The 18,292-nt window shown below is 40.7% G+C and overlaps 1 protein-coding gene across 2 annotated transcripts in view; it reads left to right on the forward strand.

Annotated features, from left to right (window-relative positions):
* The first annotated feature begins 1,277 nt into the window (after nt 1–1,277).
* The window catches only part of LOC121527901 (hepatic leukemia factor-like), a 28,534-nt gene continuing 11,519 nt past the window's right edge, over nt 1,278–18,292 (forward strand). For both annotated transcript variants that reach the window (XM_041814928.1, XM_041814929.1), the window contains exons 1-2: nt 1,278–1,988; nt 11,161–11,517. In XM_041814928.1, the coding sequence (XP_041670862.1) occupies nt 1,856–1,988; nt 11,161–11,517 (490 nt within the window). In that variant the 5' untranslated portion in view covers nt 1,278–1,855. The remainder of the gene's footprint in view (nt 1,989–11,160; nt 11,518–18,292) is intronic.

Consider the following 18,292-nt stretch of genomic DNA (forward strand, 5'->3'; position numbering starts at 1 on the left):
AAATTATAAAAAAAAAAGTCAAAATAGTAAGATAACAAGTATTTTCTTTAAAACTGAGTAACTTTTAAGCGTTAGTAATCTTTAAGCAGTGAGATCAGCCCCTATCACCGATAGGCAATAAAAAAAATATTTTAGCTAAACTTAGGGACAGCCTGTTGTTCCTGAGTTTGACGCTAATATGCTGCGTCCTGATTGGTGGATGGAGGAAACAGGCTTTTGTTTAGGATAATCCCACTCTCAGAGAGCCTGGAGAGAAAGTTCACACAGAAAACTGCAGATTTCACCAGGACTGGACTGATCTTATTTATTCAGACCAGCTAGAATGAGGATTTCTGTGGGAAAGAACTTCAGGTTTTCATCATAAAACGTCTGTAATCTTGATCCTTTCTGGGCTGATGTGGTAGCTGCCGGGATTTAAAGACAAAAGATACCCATCGTTTTGCCTTTCACTTTTTCAAAATGTTCTAATCTTTTGGGGGCCACATGGAGAGCTCTAGGCGGCCTGATATGACCCACGGGCCACCACTTGATGATCAGTCTGGCCTGCTGCTCCTTCCCCTCCCTCGCCTTCCTGTTTTCGCCTCCATCCACTCTCCTCCTCACTAAATGAAGGCATAAAAAGCCCCAAAATCTTTCAAAATAAAAGCCTAATATTGGGTGTTAAGGACTTCTATTGTCGTCGCCATGGTAACAAGAGTGCAGAGGTTGTGCTCCTATGGGCTCTATGCATGAACTGCTTCCGCATTTGGCATTAGACCGCTCCCACGCTTCCAGTCTGGAGAAGAGAAAGGCGTATGATGCTTGCACGAGTTACCTGAGCTGACTGTCAACGACCAGTTCATTCAGCTGAAGATGTCCAGAAGTGCTTTTAACCTGTTTTTGAAACATCATTTTAGCATGTTGGGATGCCAAGTGATGATGTTAGAGTGAACACAGACAACAATCGAAACAAAAAAAAAACAATGAAACGGGCAAATTAAGGCAGAATAGGAGGGTTTAGATTCCATTTTGGCTTAGCACGTATCGTTGGGAGGAAGTTGTGAAATGGTCTTATTTTCCACCTGAAATACGTCCCCCCCCCCACCGTGCATAGAGCCCATTGGCCTGGGTTCAGATCTGAGCTAAGGCCACTATGCAACATGTTTTAACCCCATTTTCTTCTCCCTGACCCGTCAAAATAAAGGTCAAAGCTTCAAAATAAAACCCTTTTCCAAAACATAGAATAACTATTTATCTTTGATCTGTGGTGAAAATCTGGGTATTTAATTCTTGTATTTTTGAAAACAATAAAAATCAGAATTCATTCAAAAATATTCAAAAAAATATTTCACAAAAATATTACAGAAAACTTTAGAGACTTTTCATCAGATTACTACTACTACTACTTTTGTAACTGCTGTGGTCTTTAACCCTCTGCTGACTTGTACAGAGGCGTAGTGTTGTACCTGCACAGGTGGGAGGCTCCATAAGTGGGTCACTTTAACAGCCATGCATGCTGCTGTTGACAGAGTTTCATGTCCTTCATGTTGAGCAAACAGAGAGAGAGAGGAGGGGTGTGGCTGTAAAGGGGGCGGTGCCTGGCTCGGTCTTTGACGTCAGCAGTCCTCCGTTTTCACACATGGATCGGTGATCGGTCTGTCCGCCTCCTGCAGCACCACGTCCCGCTCCTCTCGTTGTTTTTATCCTAATCCTTCTTATTTTTATTCTGAGGGCTTTTATTTTTGGTGCTTTTTCATGTAGGCGCACGCAGAGCTGAGGACACCTCCACCACAGCGGCTCTTTCTCACTTTTCTTTGTTTTTATCTTCGTGTTTTCTTTATTTTTGCCTCGTGGTTCGGTGGATCTGCGGCTCCAGATGCAAGGAGGCGTGATGGAGAAAATGTGCCGACATCCCGTCACCCTGAACCCGAGCTTCCTGTCCCCGGGGACGCACGGAGTGCTGAAGTCTCTGCTGGAGAACCCGATGAAGCTCCCTCTGCACCATGAAGGTTAGGAAGTTGGAGAGCTGTGGCGCAGTTCGCTGCCTGCCTCTCTCCTCTGCTTGGTTTATGGCGTGACACATTTCAGTCGCCGTGATTAGAGAGGAATGCGAGCCACGACCTCCGAGCTGTCAGGGCTGTTTGTGGACAGGTGGGGACGTCTCACCGTCAGCCTCACCTGCTGACATGTGACTCTGACTAGAGCAGCAAGTTTTAGCGGCAGGAGGGTAGGAGCTCGGACATAGCCCGGGAATGACCCGGGAAAGATGTGCTGGGAAATGTACAGTAGGGCTGGGCAATCATTCTGATATTTATGCTGAAGCTATACACAAATATAGAGCTTTACACGTGTCTCTGTAGAGAAATGAATGGTTACAGTAGGGCTGGGCAATCACTCTGATATTTATGCTGAAGCTATACACAAATATAGAGCTTTACACGTGTCTCTGTAGAGAAATGAATGGTTACAGTAGGGCTGGGCAATCACTCTGATATTTATGCTGAAGGATAAACACAAATATAGAGCTTTACACGTGTCTCTGTAGAGAAATGAATGGTTACAGTAGGGCTGGGCAATCATTCTGATATTTATGCTGAAGCTATACACAAATATAGAGCTTTACACGTGTCTCTGTAGAGAAATGAATGGTTACAGTAGGGCTGGGCAATCATTCTGATATTTATGCTGAAGCTATACACAAATATAGAGCTTTACACGTGTCTCTGTAGAGAAATGAATGGTTACAGTAGGGCTGGGCAATCACTCTGATATTTATGCTGAAGGATAAACACAAATATAGAGCTTTACACGTGTCTCTGTAGAGAAATGAATGGTTACAGTAGGGCTGGGCAATCATTCTGATATTTATGCTGAAGCTATACACAAATATAGAGCTTTACACGTGTCTCTGTAGAGAAATGAATGGTTACAGTAGGGCTGGGCAATCACTCTGATATTTATGCTGAAGGATAAACACAAATATAGAGCTTTACACGTGTCTCTAGAGAAATGAATGGTTGCAGTAGGGCTGGGCAATCACTCTGATATTTATACTGAAGGATATACACAAATATAGAGCTTTACACGTGTCTCTGTAGAGAAATGAATGGTTACAGTAGGGCTGGGCAATCACTCTGATATTTATACTGAAGGATATACACAAATATAGAGCTTTACACGTGTCTCTGTAGAGAAATGAATGGTTACAGTAGGGCTGGGCAATCACTCTGATATTTATGCTGAAGGATAAACACAAATATAGAGCTTTACACGTGTCTCTGTAGAGAAATGAATGGTTACAGTAGGGCTGGGCAATCATTCTGATATTTATGCTGAAGCTATACACAAATATAGAGCTTTACACGTGTCTCTAGAGAAATGAATGGTTGCAGTAGGGCTGGGCAATCACTCTGATATTTATACTGAAGGATATACACAAATATAGAGCTTTACACGTGTCTCTGTAGAGAAATGAATGGTTACAGCAGGACTAAAATAGAACTTTGATGTCATTCTAGCAGAAATCTAACCTGTTTGATACCACAGCGGTGAAAGGTCATCCACTACTAGTGCCTGGTGTCAGCTTTGGCTCCCCAGTGTCAAGAAAACCAGACTGATTATTAATGTCCTCTATTTAATATTTGTAGACATTCAGAAGTTACTCTCATTAATTAAATTTATTTCCTGTTTTTCAAACCGTACATAATGTTAAACTGTAGTATATAATGACTATTGCATTTAAAAGTTTTGCAAAGTTTGAGTAGCCCTACCAATCCTGGGCTAATTTTCATGATCATAAGTAGCACACAAATTTATGGAAGCCAATTTCTGCCACTTCAAAAAGAAAAATGTGGAAGAAAAGCAACTAAAAGTAAATCCCAAAGCCATAATTATGAGATAAAACATCATAATTATGGGTTGAAAATTCATAATTATGGAATAAAAAGTCATAATTATCAAAAAAGTGGATGTAATAAAATAAAAAGTCACAATTATGAGATAGAAATTCATAATTATGGGATAAAATGGCAAAATTATGAAAAAAAGAGTTGAAATTAAAAATTGAAAAGTTGAGATTGTGAGGTAAAAATTCAATTATGAGAAACAAAGTCAAAACAATGAGATAAAAATTCAAAATTGTGAAATAAAAAGTTGAAACTATGAAATAAATGTTGAAATTATGAAATGAAAGTTGAAATAATGAAATAAAAGTTGAAATTCTGAAATGAAAAGTTGAATTAATGAGATAAAAAATCAAAATTGTAAGATAAAAAGTCAGAATACTGAGATAAAAAGTGGAAATTATGGAATATAAAGTCCAAATTATGAAATAAAACCTGAAATTATGAAATCAAATATTGAAATTATGAAATAAAAAGTTTAGTTAATGAGATAAAAAGTCGAAATTATAAGATTAAAAACTCAAAATAATGAGATAAAAAGTTGAAATCATGAGATAAAAAAAGTCAAAACTATGAAATAAGAATTTAAAATAATGAGCTAAAAATCGACTTTATGAGATAAAATGTCCTAATTCTGAAATAAAGATAAAGGTCAAGGGGAGCCCCTCAAGAAAGCAGGACAGCAATAAAATAAAAAAGTGGGCCAAGTGGCTGAGGAGCAAAGTCAGAGGAAAACCCATTTTACTCTTTATTCAGAAAAAGGAAAAAAAAATCTATATACAGCGCTTAACAAATGTGTCAGACCAGCTGTCATATCTGTCTCAGAGACCATCCAGCATCATGAAGTGCTTTAATGCGGACTCTTTCATTTTCAGTCAGCTCTCCACATTTTACCATTTTGAACAGGAATGAGGAATTTCAAACTGAATTCACCCAAATTTGAGCCGGCTCACTGGGCTTCTCTGAGAAGTCAGAAATGAATCAAGCATAACATTCAACCACTGAAACTCATTTTTTTGTTCAGGAATGACAGTAAATCACTATAATTTGACATATTAATCAAGAAATATTAATGTGCTTTACTATTTTTTCATTTTTTTGTGAATCAGTAAATTTGAACATTCATGGATAACAATAATAATTCTATTTTAGCATTAAAAATATCATTTGGGTTAAAGAGCTTCTACATATTGGTGTATTAACCATTGCAGAAACATAAACAATGATTTTGGTAATTACCAATGCTGTTAATTTAGGGCAGCTGTGGCAGAAACCTGACTTTGGTTAGGGTTAGTGTGGTCTAATACATTTGTTGAGCACTGTATATATATTTATATATTTATGTATTTATATATATGTGGTCAAAAGGCTCCAATGGCTGTGCAGCCTTCTGCAACAACAGGAAATAGATTGATAGTTGGTATTGAGAACTTGTATTGTCAGCACCATGGTTTTAAATAGATATCAACATTATTTGACTTGAACTCATAATATCAATGCTGTCAAGGAAAATGCATCAACAAATATCATTTCCTATAGAAACTAAACAGTTTGAATAGATTATCTTACATGAGTACATTACTAAAAAAAGAAATCAATAATCTTGATCAGGATGAACAAAGTTGTCTCATTTAAAGTGCGTCTGTAAATCTTAAAAACTCATGTTAATATTTAAGTGTCTACAGTTAGTATTAAAGGTGCAGAGCTGCAGGGCTAGGCCCCCCCCCCACACACACACACACCCACACACACGTACACACAGTAAGACTCTGTTTTGGCAGCAGCTCAGATTCTCACAGTCAGAAAAAATAAAAACATTTAACCCTTTAGTGACGGTAACAGATGTTCGAAATGAGTTAAAAAGTGGTCAAAAATGTGTTTTATGACACCAGGAAATACAGAAAAAAATGTTTTTAAGATTACTTCATGTGATCAGATGACGACTCAGCGATGATTAGCTGTTTTAAACCCTTGCTCTTGTGTTTATGTTTAGTTTTATCCATGTTTGCTCTAAATCCTTCTTAAAGCATATTTTATGTGCAGTTATTCTGTCTAAACTCCTTTATAAGTCTTTGGTGTCATCATATCAAGCCCACTGTCAATATCCTAATCAGTGATTTAATTCTGATACACAGGTCTAGTGTATAATATCATTCACTTCTGAACCATGATTTCTGCTTGGTTTGCAACAAAATGCAACATGAAAACAGCATTAAAACAATTATTCCATCTCCATTTGTTTTATTTCATACATTTGGAGGCACTGTTGGAAAAGTTTCACTGATTTTTTCCAAGAAAAAGAAACTGTAGCAACAATGAAAACAGACAAAAATATTCATATGTTCTCAACACACCAAGATAGGCAGAAAATATATGCATCCATGCATCGAACATTTGAAGAAAATATGTCAACGTTTTTCACTTTGCTGAGAATTAACCCTTTAAAACCTGAGTTTCTGGACTCTTTTCTTATTTTAACCATAAAATGCCCAGAAAATGTCCTGTGAGTACGTGCTTTTGCCCATTTTTCCACAATACTTACAACTTTTAATATATGGCAGTTACTTACATTTTACTGCATGTTGGGACTTCTGGTTTGTAGATGAGACTGTAGACAGCTAAAACGAGAAGCTCCCGGCCGAATAAGTTTAAAAAACAGAGAAAACCCTTATAATCATAACTCGACGATGGAAAAATTATTGACATGGATAAAACACATTTTACTGCATGTTAAGAGTGTTTTAACAGTTTAAAATGAAAAAAACAAAAAAACGGGGGAACTTTATGCTACAGTCTTAGTGAGAAAAGGGGAAATTACAGTAATAACCACATGCTGACTGTGAAGCACAGTTTCTCAGCTTTCAGAAACTGTTTGAATTTTTCCGATAACACAAACAGTCATGCAAAGTGTGCTTCAACAGCACGTCGTCGGCGCCATAAGTAAAGGCCGTAGATGTACTTGCTGTTTACTGCACCTGAACCTTAGGACACCCATAGGGGGCGATAAAGAGGAGAGCTCTCTGGGGCCTAGCCATATGAGGGGATCAATGGAGGTCTGAAAACCTCTCTGGGTTTATCAGGGTCCATTCTCTGGTTTATCAGGGTCCATTGTCTGGGTTTATCAGGGTCCATTGTCTGGGTTTATCAGGGTCCATTCTCTGGTTTATCAGGGTCCATTGTCTGGGTTTATCAGGGTCCATTCTCTGGTTTATCAGGGTCCATTCTCTGGGTTTATCAGGGTCCATTCTCTGGGTTTTTCAGGGTCCATTGTCTGGGTTTATCAGGGTCCATTCTCTGGTTTATCAGGGTCCATTCTCTGGGTTTATCAGGGTCCATTCTCTGGGTTTATCAGGGTCCATTCTCTGGGTTTATCAGGGTCCATTGTCTGGGTTTATCAGGGTCCATTGTCTGGGTTTATCAGGGTCCATTGTCTGGGTTTATCAGGGTCCATTCTCTGGGTTTATCAGGGTCCATTGTCTGGGTTTATCAGGGTCCATTGTCTGGGTTTATCAGGGTCCATTCTCTGGTTTATCAGGGTCCATTGTCTGGGTTTATCAGGGTCCATTCTCTGGTTTATCAGGGTCCATTGTCTGGGTTTATCAGGGTCCATTCTCTGGGTTTATCAGGGTCCATTCTCTGGGTTTATCAGGGTCCATTCTCTGGTTTATCAGGGTCCATTCTCTGGTTTATCAGGGTCCATTCTCTGGGTTTATCAGGGTCCATTCTCTGGTTTATCAGGGTCCATTCTCTGGGTTTATCAGGGTCCAGTCTCTGGGTCTATCAGGGTCCATTGTCTGGGTTTATCAGGGTCCAGTTTCTGGTTTATGAGGGTCCAGTCTCTGGTTTATCAGGGTCCAGTCTCTGGTTTATCAGGGTCCAGTCTCTGGGTTTATCAGGGTCCATTCTCTGGGTTTATCAGGGTCCAGTCTCTGGGTTTATCAGGGTCCATTCTCTGGGTTTATCAGGGTCCATTCTCTGGGTTTATCAGGGTCCATTCTCTGGTTTATCAGGGTCCATTCTCTGGGTTTATCAGGGTCCATTCTCTGGGTTTATCAGGGTCCATTCTCTGGTTTATCAGGGTCCATTCTCTGGGTTTATCAGGGTCCATTCTCTGGTTTATCAGGGTCCATTCTCTGGGTTTATCAGGGTCCATTCTCTGGGTTTATCAGGGTCCATTCTCTGGGTTTATCAGGGTCCATTCTGTGGTTTATCAGGGTCCATTCTCTGGGTTTATCAGGGTCCATTCTCTGGGTTTATCAGGGTCCATTCTCTGGGTCTATCAGGGTCCATTCTCTGGGTTTATCAGGGGCCATTCTCTGGGTCTATCAGGGTCCATTCTCTGGGTTTATCAGGGTCCATTCTCTGGGTTTATCAGGGGCCATTCTCTGGGTTTATCAGGGGCCATTCTCTGGGTTTATCAGGGTCCAGTCTCTGGGTTTATCAGGGGCCATTCTCTGGGTTTATCAGGGGCCATTCTCTGGGTTTATCAGGGTCCATTCTCTGGGTTTATCAGGGTCCATTCTCTGGGTTTATCAGGGGCCATTCTCTGGGTTTATCAGGGGCCATTCTCTTGGTTTATCAGGTATAGTCATGATCCATGCCAAATGCACAGTGACATAACAGGTCTAAGCCTTACCCTATCCAGTCTTTGTGGGTCAGCTGAGATCTAAGCGTATCTCCTGTAATTAAGGCAGTCAAAATGTTTAATATTGATATTTTCAGTAGGTACAGAGAACTTGCAAACATTTTTGACCAATTCAGACACAGGAGTTTGCCTGCAACTTTTATGGCATTAAAACCAGTTATCAGAGGTCTAGGACTAGTTTTATTGTTGGAAACAGGTATCAGTATCATGTGATTTTACTTCAAATAGACTATCTTGTGGTCAGTATGTGGCATATTTGTGTTCATGTTTTTTATATAGATGTTTTTTTACACAGAATTAGGCCTGACATCAATTTACTTTTCTCAAACAAATACAAACAATGATAGATTGTCTGTGCTGTCTTATCGTTAAACGATAGCTTGTTTAAAAATATTCTGACATAGTTTAGAATCTCCGTGGATTGCCCATCCCTATCTTGGAGCCTCCCAGACCTTGTAATAGATCTCCAGCCCTTGTTATGTAACCACTGCCCTACTTGTGAGTCAAAGAAACTGTCCAGAATCTACAACACATTCCTGCTCTAAACCTTTAAATTTCTTTCTAAAATCCCTCCAGATCTCTGACAGATGTCGCAGAAACATTTCCGTCAGCACTGACAGCCTGTGTTGATCTTATTGATTGCTGTGGGAGAGACTCATCTGTACATGTCAGGGTCACATGTCAGAGCCGATAGACGTTTAGAGATGTTGTCAAGGACACGTAAAGTAAACAAGCAGCCATGACGGTCCTGTAGAGATTAGAGAAATTATCTTTGTTAATCTGAGTGTTGCACCTTTATTGTGCAGCTCTTTGTTGGCATGTTTACCATCCTTTTGTTAGAGCAGCACAAGGGCGACTTAGTCACGGGTATCGGGCCTCATCATCAACCGAGAATAAAAACGTCTTAATAGACACTCCCTAATTACTTCACACTGGAATTAGATGTTTTAATGTCAGAAGATCTAGGGTTGGGCTGGTGTCAACATATCATTGCGGTCTGTTTTACCAGTTTTTACCACTAGGTGTCACACTTACCACTACCGCTGCTCTTCAGGCTCTGACCACGCTTCCAGGGCGCCTGTTTCCTACCATATCATTAGGGCCCGAACACCGAGGGCAGAACGACCCTATTAAAGATTCACGTTATTATTTTTTACGTTTGGTTGGACACGAAAACTCATAAAAAAGGAGCAAAGTGGGCAAAAAGCAGCAAAAATTGACAAAAATAGCAAAAATGGGAAAAAGAGCCAAAGATAAGTGGAATATAATGGCTAAAAGTGCCAAAAGAAGGGTGAAGTTTGGTAAAAACTGGTCAGAATGGACAGAAAAAGGCATAATTTGCAAAATGGGGGAAAGTTCCAAAAAGAAATCATCAAAACCAGGTGAAAATTGCAACAACAAAAAAAAAAAGGAATTAAAGTGCTAAACACCATCGCTAAAAATGGGTAAAAAGTGATAAAAATGGACAGAACTTGGCAAAAATTTGGTAACAGTCCGAAATGAGGAGAAGAAGTCTAAAAGTGCAAAAAGAGGCTAAAAGGATCCCACTTATAGTTGGACGCATTTTTCAGCTGAAACATGAGGTAACTGTTAGCCAGCATGCTAGCACCAATGCTAATGATCCAAACACATACAATGATATCATCAATGAAGCACAGCTGGGAAGGGGCTCATTCTCTGGTTTATCAGGGTCCATTCTCTGGGTTTATCAGGGTCCATTCTCTGGGTTTATCAGGGTCCATTCTCTGGGTTTATCAGGGTCCATTCTCTGGGTTTATCAGGGTCCATTCTCTGGGTTTATCAGGGTCCATTCTCTGAGGTTATCAGGGTCCATTCTCTGGGTTTATCAGGGTTTATCAGGGTCCATTCTCTGGGTTTATCAGGGTCCATTCTCTGGGTTTATCAGGGGCCATTCTCTGGGTTTATCAGGGTCCATTTTCTGGGCTTATCAGGGGCCATTCTCTGAGGTTATCAGGGTCCATTCTCTGGGCTTATCAGGGTCCATTCTCTGGGTTTATCAGGGTCCATTCTCTGGGCTTATCAGGGTCCATTCTCTGGGTTTATCAGGGTCCATTCTCTGGGTTTATCAGGGTCCATTCTCTGGGTTTATCAGGGTCCATTTTCTGGGCTTATCAGGGTCCATTCTCTGAGTTTATCAGGGTCCATTCTCTGGGTTTATCAGGGTCCATTTTCTGGGCTTATCAGGGTCCATTCTCTGGGTTTATCAGGGGCCATTCTCTGGGTTTATCAGGGTCCATTTTCTGGGCTTATCAGGGGCCATTCTCTGAGGTTATCAGGGTCCATTCTCTGGGCTTATCAGGGTCCATTCTCTGGGCTTATCAGGGTCCATTCTCTGAGGTTATCAGGGTCCATTCTCTGGGTTTATCAGGGTCCATTCTCTGGGCTTATCAGGGTCCATTCTCTGGGTTTATCAGGGTCCATTCTCTGGGTTTATCAGGGTCCATTCTCTGGGTTTATCAGGGGCCATTCTCTGGGTTTATCAGGGGCCATTCTCTGGGTTTTATCGTGGCCCATCCATCTCTGTAGCGGCCCTGCTCTTGGGTTTGGTGACCATCATCAGTTAATGCTCTACCTGGTCCATACTGATGTATGTTTTCCCCTGTTGTCTTCCAGCTTTCAGCAAGGAGCAGGAGAAGGAGAAGAACCTGGAGGAGGAGCGCAGCGCCCCCCAGTCAGCCTTCCTGGGCCCCACACTCTGGGACAAAACGCTGCCCTATGATGGGGACAGCTTCCAGCTGGAGTACATGGACCTGGAAGAGTTCCTGTCCGAGAACGGTATCCCCTCCAGCCCCTCTGAGCACCACCACGACCAGCACCAACCACACGCTCCGCCTCGCCACCCACCAATCATTCCACAAGCCCCGCCCACACCGGCACCATCAGTGATGGACCTTAGTAACCACGCCTCCAGCTCTGTACACACGAGCATCGTCTCTCCGAACTGCCTGCACAGCAGCCCGGCAAGAGCAGGTAAGACAACAACACAACAACCTGACGCTTACAGTTCAGTTGTAGTTTCAGCCCTTTTCTACGTCTGTCAGGTTCCCTCTCAGAAGGACAGCTTACCATCCCTCAGATAAGGCTGCTGGGTTTTCTACAGGCCTTGTTCTGTTTCAAGAGACTTTAGAGTTGCCCTTCAGAGTCTTGGCATTAAATTGTTTCAATGATGTAGGTAGAGGAAGGTGTCATCAGCGTAGCAGCGGATAAAGGGTGATTGGAAGGAGATAGCAAAGGGGCTGAGGACAGATCCCTGAGGAACCTTAAAAAAGAGATAAAATTCAGTGGTCAGCTTGTGCTCAAAAGAGGCCTCAAAATTATTTTTTAATACATTTAAAGCAGTGTGTCATCTGCATAGCAACGAATAAAGGATAATTATAAGAAAAAAATAAATGGGCCAAGGACGGATCCTTGAGGAACCTCAAAAGACATTGCATTATGGAAACTTGCCCAAGCTTTATGAGTTTTTATTGGTTCTTAGGACTACGAACATCCTTGAAATTAGATTGCAGAGTTATTTTATATAAATATATTTATCTTACTCTGTTGTTTGCAACAGCAGATTTTTCTTAATCCACCTTTTTTGGCATCTATATTTTCATGTTTTTAAAAGAAAATGAGCCATACAAATACTAAGAAAGATCCTCCATGCTAGTTTATTTTCATTATGTAGTTGAAGGAAATTGTCATCTGCGTAGCAGTGGATGAAGGGTAATTTGAAGGAGATAACAAAGGGGCCGAGGACAGATCCCTGAGGAACCTCAAAAGACATTAAACTGCAGTGAAGTTGCTCCTATTCAACAACAACAACCCATCACTGAACCAGTATAGTGCTGAAGCAGTAACAGCAATTCTAGCAATGATTATATGTCTATTTTTAGCTGTTTGAAATAAAAGTAAGCTTGTTTTTTTATATAAAGAAGTCTGAAGAGGGTAAGCATGTTGTTTGCTCCATTTTCTCTCGTACTTTCAAACAATGCTGCTTTCCCTTGATAACGACTCAATCTCATCTTGACATCTTGTGAAACAGCCTGTTATCATGGGAAAACAGCACTGTTATCATAAGATAGCATGAAAAATAAGGATCAATCCAGAGGCCAACACAATGTACACGGGAGAACAAAACATATGGATGCATGTCCTTTTAGGGCTTCCATACTTTGAGTCCAGATCAACAGATGCTCATATTTGAGAACATTTATTGCTTGTACTGTCATGGATAACTTTAGTGAAAGCATGTTTAAAACATCACAAGTTTTGCCTAAAATTAAACCAATCAAATTTTATTGTTCCTGCAATGTTTAAACACCCTGTAAAGGTCAAAACAACAATGTCCAAAAGCCGGAGAAACCCGGCTTTTTCTCCAGTAATTTTGAACACACTTACTGATCAATGTACTCACTGATTGATGCAGCAGTAGTTAAAGAGACTATAAATAGCCTCCATGAACACAAACAATGATAGAAAACAAAAAGACATGTCACAAATGAGTGTTCTTTGAAGACCTCATGCTTTTCTTTCCCTTTACTCCGCAGTAAAGAGCGTAACCACAGCAGAAGTCTCCATCTCTCTCTGAAAACAAAAGCAGAGCCATTTTTCGGCTTCGTGATGAGTTGTAGTGGCAGTAGGAGGACGAGTCTGTCAGCGTCTTTGTCCTCTTGCGTGATTAGCAGTGATGGATGAGCAGAGAACAGGCTGCGTTCAAGCAGGAGAGAGGCGCTCAGGGCTGCTGGGGAAAATGCTCTTTGTTTGGGAAAAATCAATCAGCTGAGGGCTGAAAATCTAACTTGAAGAACAGATTGAATTTACAAGGTGGTTTTAGCAGATTCACACTAAATTTATCAACCATGTGTGGAACTAAAACATTTGTTTGTCAAGAATAATGAATGGGAAATGTAAAGTTGTTAAAAAGCTGCAATTTAATGGAAAATTAAACATATTTATCTTAGACTACTGACCACAAAACACAGTACCTATAAAAAAGTATGCACCCCATAGATTTTTGACCCTTTTACTGATTTTATAAACCAACCATGGTCAATATGATTTGGGTTTTTTGAAAAAAAAAAAAAAAAAAAAACTTCTGTTAGGTTGTACAGGGATCAGGAGTGACCAGCCCATTTCAAGTCCAGCCAGTAATCCTCTATTGCAGTGGTTCTCAACCTTTTCAGCCTGCCACCCCCAAAATAAAGGTGCCAGAAACCAGGGACCCCCGCTGGACCTGAAGCTGGTTGAACACAGCCATGAACACTCTATAATAGTCATGTGGAGACAAGGCTGCCTATAAAAGGGGATAAAGGTGAGCGCTTTCTGGGACCCAGCCAAACTGGGGGCAAACTAGGTCAGCAAAACCATGGTCCATTCATTTTTTCAGCATCATTTTTTTCTTAAAAACAGAATTAAAATGGATTAAAAATAGCTAAAATTGGTTAAAATGGCAAAAAAAATGGTGGAAAAGGTGGTGAAATGGGATTTTCAAAGTAGATGAAAAGGGTTAGACTGCAAAATAAGAGAGAGAGAAGCAGCAATAAATGGCAAAAACAGGCATAAAAAGTGGTTAAAGGGGATTAAAGTGGCAGAAATGGGTGGAAATTTTGGGATTAAAAAATGGGAAAAAGTGGTTTAAACTGGCAAAATGGGTTAACTGAGGCAGAGAACTTTGAAGAAGTGGGTAAAACTTGCAAAAATGGGCATAACAAATAGTTAAATGTAATTAAAATGGGCAAAAATGGGTAAAAATTGGTTAATATCCATAATAATGGGTCAATGGAGACAACAATAGGCAGTAAGCAGCAAGAGTTGGATTGGAAGGGGGAAAAAGTCAGAAAAGTCTTCGAAATGGATTAGAAATGACAAAAATGGCTTTAAAAGAGTAAAATATGGTAGCAAAAATTGATGTAAGAAAAGGGTGGAAAATAATCGTGACAAATTTGGGTGGGAAAAAAACATTTTAAAGATATTCTTTGTTTTTTAAGGCATCTGGCAACCCCCTTTAAGTGTCTCATGACCCCAAATGGGGTCCCATCCCCAATGTTGAGAACCACTGCTGTATTGGATTGAGGTCTGGGCTTTGACTCAGCCTCTCCAGAACATTCCCCTTACTGTCTTTAAACCATTTCTGTGCAGCGTTCTTTGTATGCTTCCAGGGCCGGCTGCTGAGAAGCATCCCCACAGCATGATGCTGCTGAGAAACATCCCCACAGCATGATGCTGCTGAGAAGCATCCCCACAGCATGATGCTGCTGAGAAGCATCCCCACAGCATGATGCTGCCACCACCATGCTCCACAGTGGAGATGGTGTGTTTGGCGTCTTGTTTGATGGTCTAAAAGCTCCATTCTGGTCTCATCAGACCAAAGAACGTTCTTCCTCTGGACCATGGAGTCTCCCACATACCTTCTGGTGAACTCTAGTCCAGATTGAATCTGAGTTTCCTTCAACAGACATGTTCAACATTTATACATTTCTAATATCAACCAAACAATCGTTTTAGTTCTTTTCACACCACAGCGGCAAAAGTGGAAGTCGTAGCCATTCAGTGTTGCGTAATTTCTTGTTTTTAGCAACCAAAAGTTGCAGGCAAACTCCGTTACACGATCCGAATTGCACAGAATATTGCAGACATTTCCAGACGCTCCCACAGGTCCGGAATAAAGGAGAAGTTTCTCAGAATAAGATGATGTCAAAGCCGGTTATAACCATCCTGAGCTGCAGTTTGTTTACTTCTGGTTTGTTTTGCTGCTTTAACCACATTCATGTGATGAGATGAGAAACAGCGTGATGACTGAACAACATCATAAAGTTATGTAAGAGTCATAAAAGCAGCAGGATGACCCAGTGATTCTCACAGCAGTATCGACTACACTCTGAGAACCAGCAGAAGCTCACCATCATGATTAGGTATAGAGCTCATATTAAAGGGAAGCACATGCAAAAGTAACCAGCAGTTTGAGCTTATAAAGTCAACTCTGATCTCTTAAAAATCAGCGTAAAATCAGACTAAAACTACTATCCAGGCATACCTAAAATAATCTGAATGCAGTACAAGCACAGAAAAGGTGTCGTTAGGAAGCAACACTCTGGAGTTTCTCCAAACTGTCAGACTCACTGATACTGAGTAATGAATGTTTATATTGGTACAGAGCCCTGTTGATGGCTGCAGCTGGGAGGGATGAGCTGGAAAAAGCACGAAGCCTTAGCTAGTTCAGGGTCAAAGGTAAACCAATAGGACAGAAAATGAGGGTTTTATACCTGATTTCATGAGGAAAAGTCCAGGCGTTTTCAAACTGGAGACTCTTTGGTACACCTGCAATAAAAAGGCTGCTACTCCTGAATCCTTCAACACATAGACATCAAATTTGGTCTCCATGGAAAGGTGACACTTTGAGGAATCCTGTCCATAGCTCCTCCTGAGGTATTCCATGGCATTCCTAGACCAGGTGGAGTGTATAATCCCTCCAACAATTCTGGGTCTCCTCCCTGTAGAACATTCCTAAAAGACCTCTACAGGTGGACCAGGAGGCCTGGTCCACCTGTAGAGGTCTTTTCGAGATGATGGAGCATCGGATGTCACAGATGGCCCATTATATCCAAGCCACTCTCCCCAGTCTCTCAGGCTGATATTTATTTATCAGTCAGTCTTCTAGATCAGTGGTTCTCAACCTGACTTTTTGACTTTTAGAGCCTAAATCTGCGGATACTGATGTCATTCTGCTAATATCATGCATCCCTAGATTTTATCCCTCTTTAAACCAGTAATCTCTCTTTTTCAAGTCTTTGAACAGAGTTGACTTGGTACATGAAATGTTCTGTTTCACTTGGTTGAGGTTTAAAAAATGAATTTTAAAAACATGTTTTAAAATAATCATTTATTTAATGCTCTGTGGAGTGGAGAAGTGCTTAAAGAAGTGGTAGAAACCCCCCAGAATATTTTTACCTCCCCCAAGGAGGTCATGTGATCGGTAGGGTTTGTTAGTTTGTTCATTTGTTAGCAACATAACTCACAAAGTTATGGATGGATTTTCATGAAATTTTCAGGAAATGTCAGAAATGGAATAAGGAAGAACTGTTTTGATTTTGGGACTGATCCAGATCACCGTCTGGATCCAGGAATTTTTTACAGGATTCGTTACTATTGGGAGATAATGCTAATGGCGGCGCTCCGGGTGCTTTTCTAGTTCAAACTGTGCCAAAGATTGGTGAGTTAAATGATGATGCTATAGCTATTTTTTATCCTTTTTTAAGCTATTGAATGCAATTTTCAGCTACTTTTATGCTACTTTCAGCTATTTTTAGGCTACTTTCCGCTATTTTTGTCCTTTATTTTAGCTATTAAATGTCATTTTGAGATACTTTTATGCCACTTTATGCTATTTTTATGCTATTTTCAGCTATTCTTAAGCTACTTTCAGCTGTTTTTAGGCTACTTTCAGCTATATTTGTCCTTTATTTTATCTATTAAATGTCATTTTGAGATACTTTTATGCCACTTTATGCTATTTTTATGCTATTTTCAGCTATTCTTAAGCTACTTTCAGCTATTTTTGGCTACTTTCAGCTATTTTTATCCTCTTTAAAGCCATTGAATGCAATTTTCAGCTACTTTTAGGCCAAAATCACCTACTTTTATGCCATTTTATACTATTTGTTGCTATTTTTAGCTATTTTTTTGCTTTTTGGCTATTTTCAGCAGGTCTTCCATAATTCAGCTCTCAGCATCTCCATGCAATTTCAGCTGAAATTGCAATTTTGATCCAGTATCAATGAATTGATTAATACTGGGGGCCTAAGACTTCAGTTTTAGCCGCCGTGGAATCCAGCAGGTGTTGATATTGTCGGATTTGACTGGAATCAAGTTTTAACTTTGCCCTACTCTGAATATTCGGTTCCTTGGCTTGATGCAGATTTGTCGTGCAACTGTCATGGAATAATCTAAAGCAGCCTTCTCTAAATTAACATTTAACTGCTGCTCCCTCCATCCTGCTCATACATCCTGTCTTCAGCTCATGTAAAACTCCTCACTACAGACCAGGGCTAAGCTCAGACCGTCATCTTATCAGGGCCAGAAATCTGCTGAGTGAGAGGAGGAGCACGGGGGCGAAGGTGAGGGCAGTGTGCAGATGTCAGAGAGGGAAACGCCACGAGGAGGAGGAGAGGTGTCGGAGTCAAATGCCCGGCAGATGTCCTGGCTTTAGCGGGAGATTGTTTTTGTGCGAGCGCTCGTGGACAAACATGAGTGGGCCAGAACTTCCGCTTTGACTCTTTTACTCGCAGCTCGTGTTTGTAGAGAAGGAAAACAAGATGTGCCTCTCTCAGCATGTAGAAACATGTGACTCTACCGAGTCTGTGTGCAGGAGATCAGTGTTTTAAGAACATAGTGTTCCTGCAGAAGTAGGCCAGTGGGCGGACACCGGCGCTCCAACATCCACAAAGTTTCAAACTCTGTGTTTACGTTCACTTCAGCTAATAATCCCTCACACACGAGTGGGTTCACTGGTTCAGTCCGTGTCACGAGGTTTGAGTTTAGATCTGCTGCAGAAGTTTGAGTCGTGCTTTTAAAACTCTCAGGAGGAAGTTTGAGACTTTTCTGAGCAGATGTTGAGGAGGTGTAGAAACTTTTGTCTCATTTTTATAAACTTCCAACACGCCTGTCCCTCTCCTGTCCTCATGATGGCTGCAGACCTCAGCTTCATTCACCACAAAATGTAGAAAATATTTGACTAAGTCTGAGGGACGCCTTCTTTTCAGTC

Source organism: Cheilinus undulatus, linkage group 20 (assembly GCF_018320785.1).
Source record: "Cheilinus undulatus linkage group 20, ASM1832078v1, whole genome shotgun sequence".
Taxonomy (NCBI): Eukaryota; Metazoa; Chordata; class Actinopteri; order Labriformes; family Labridae; genus Cheilinus; species Cheilinus undulatus.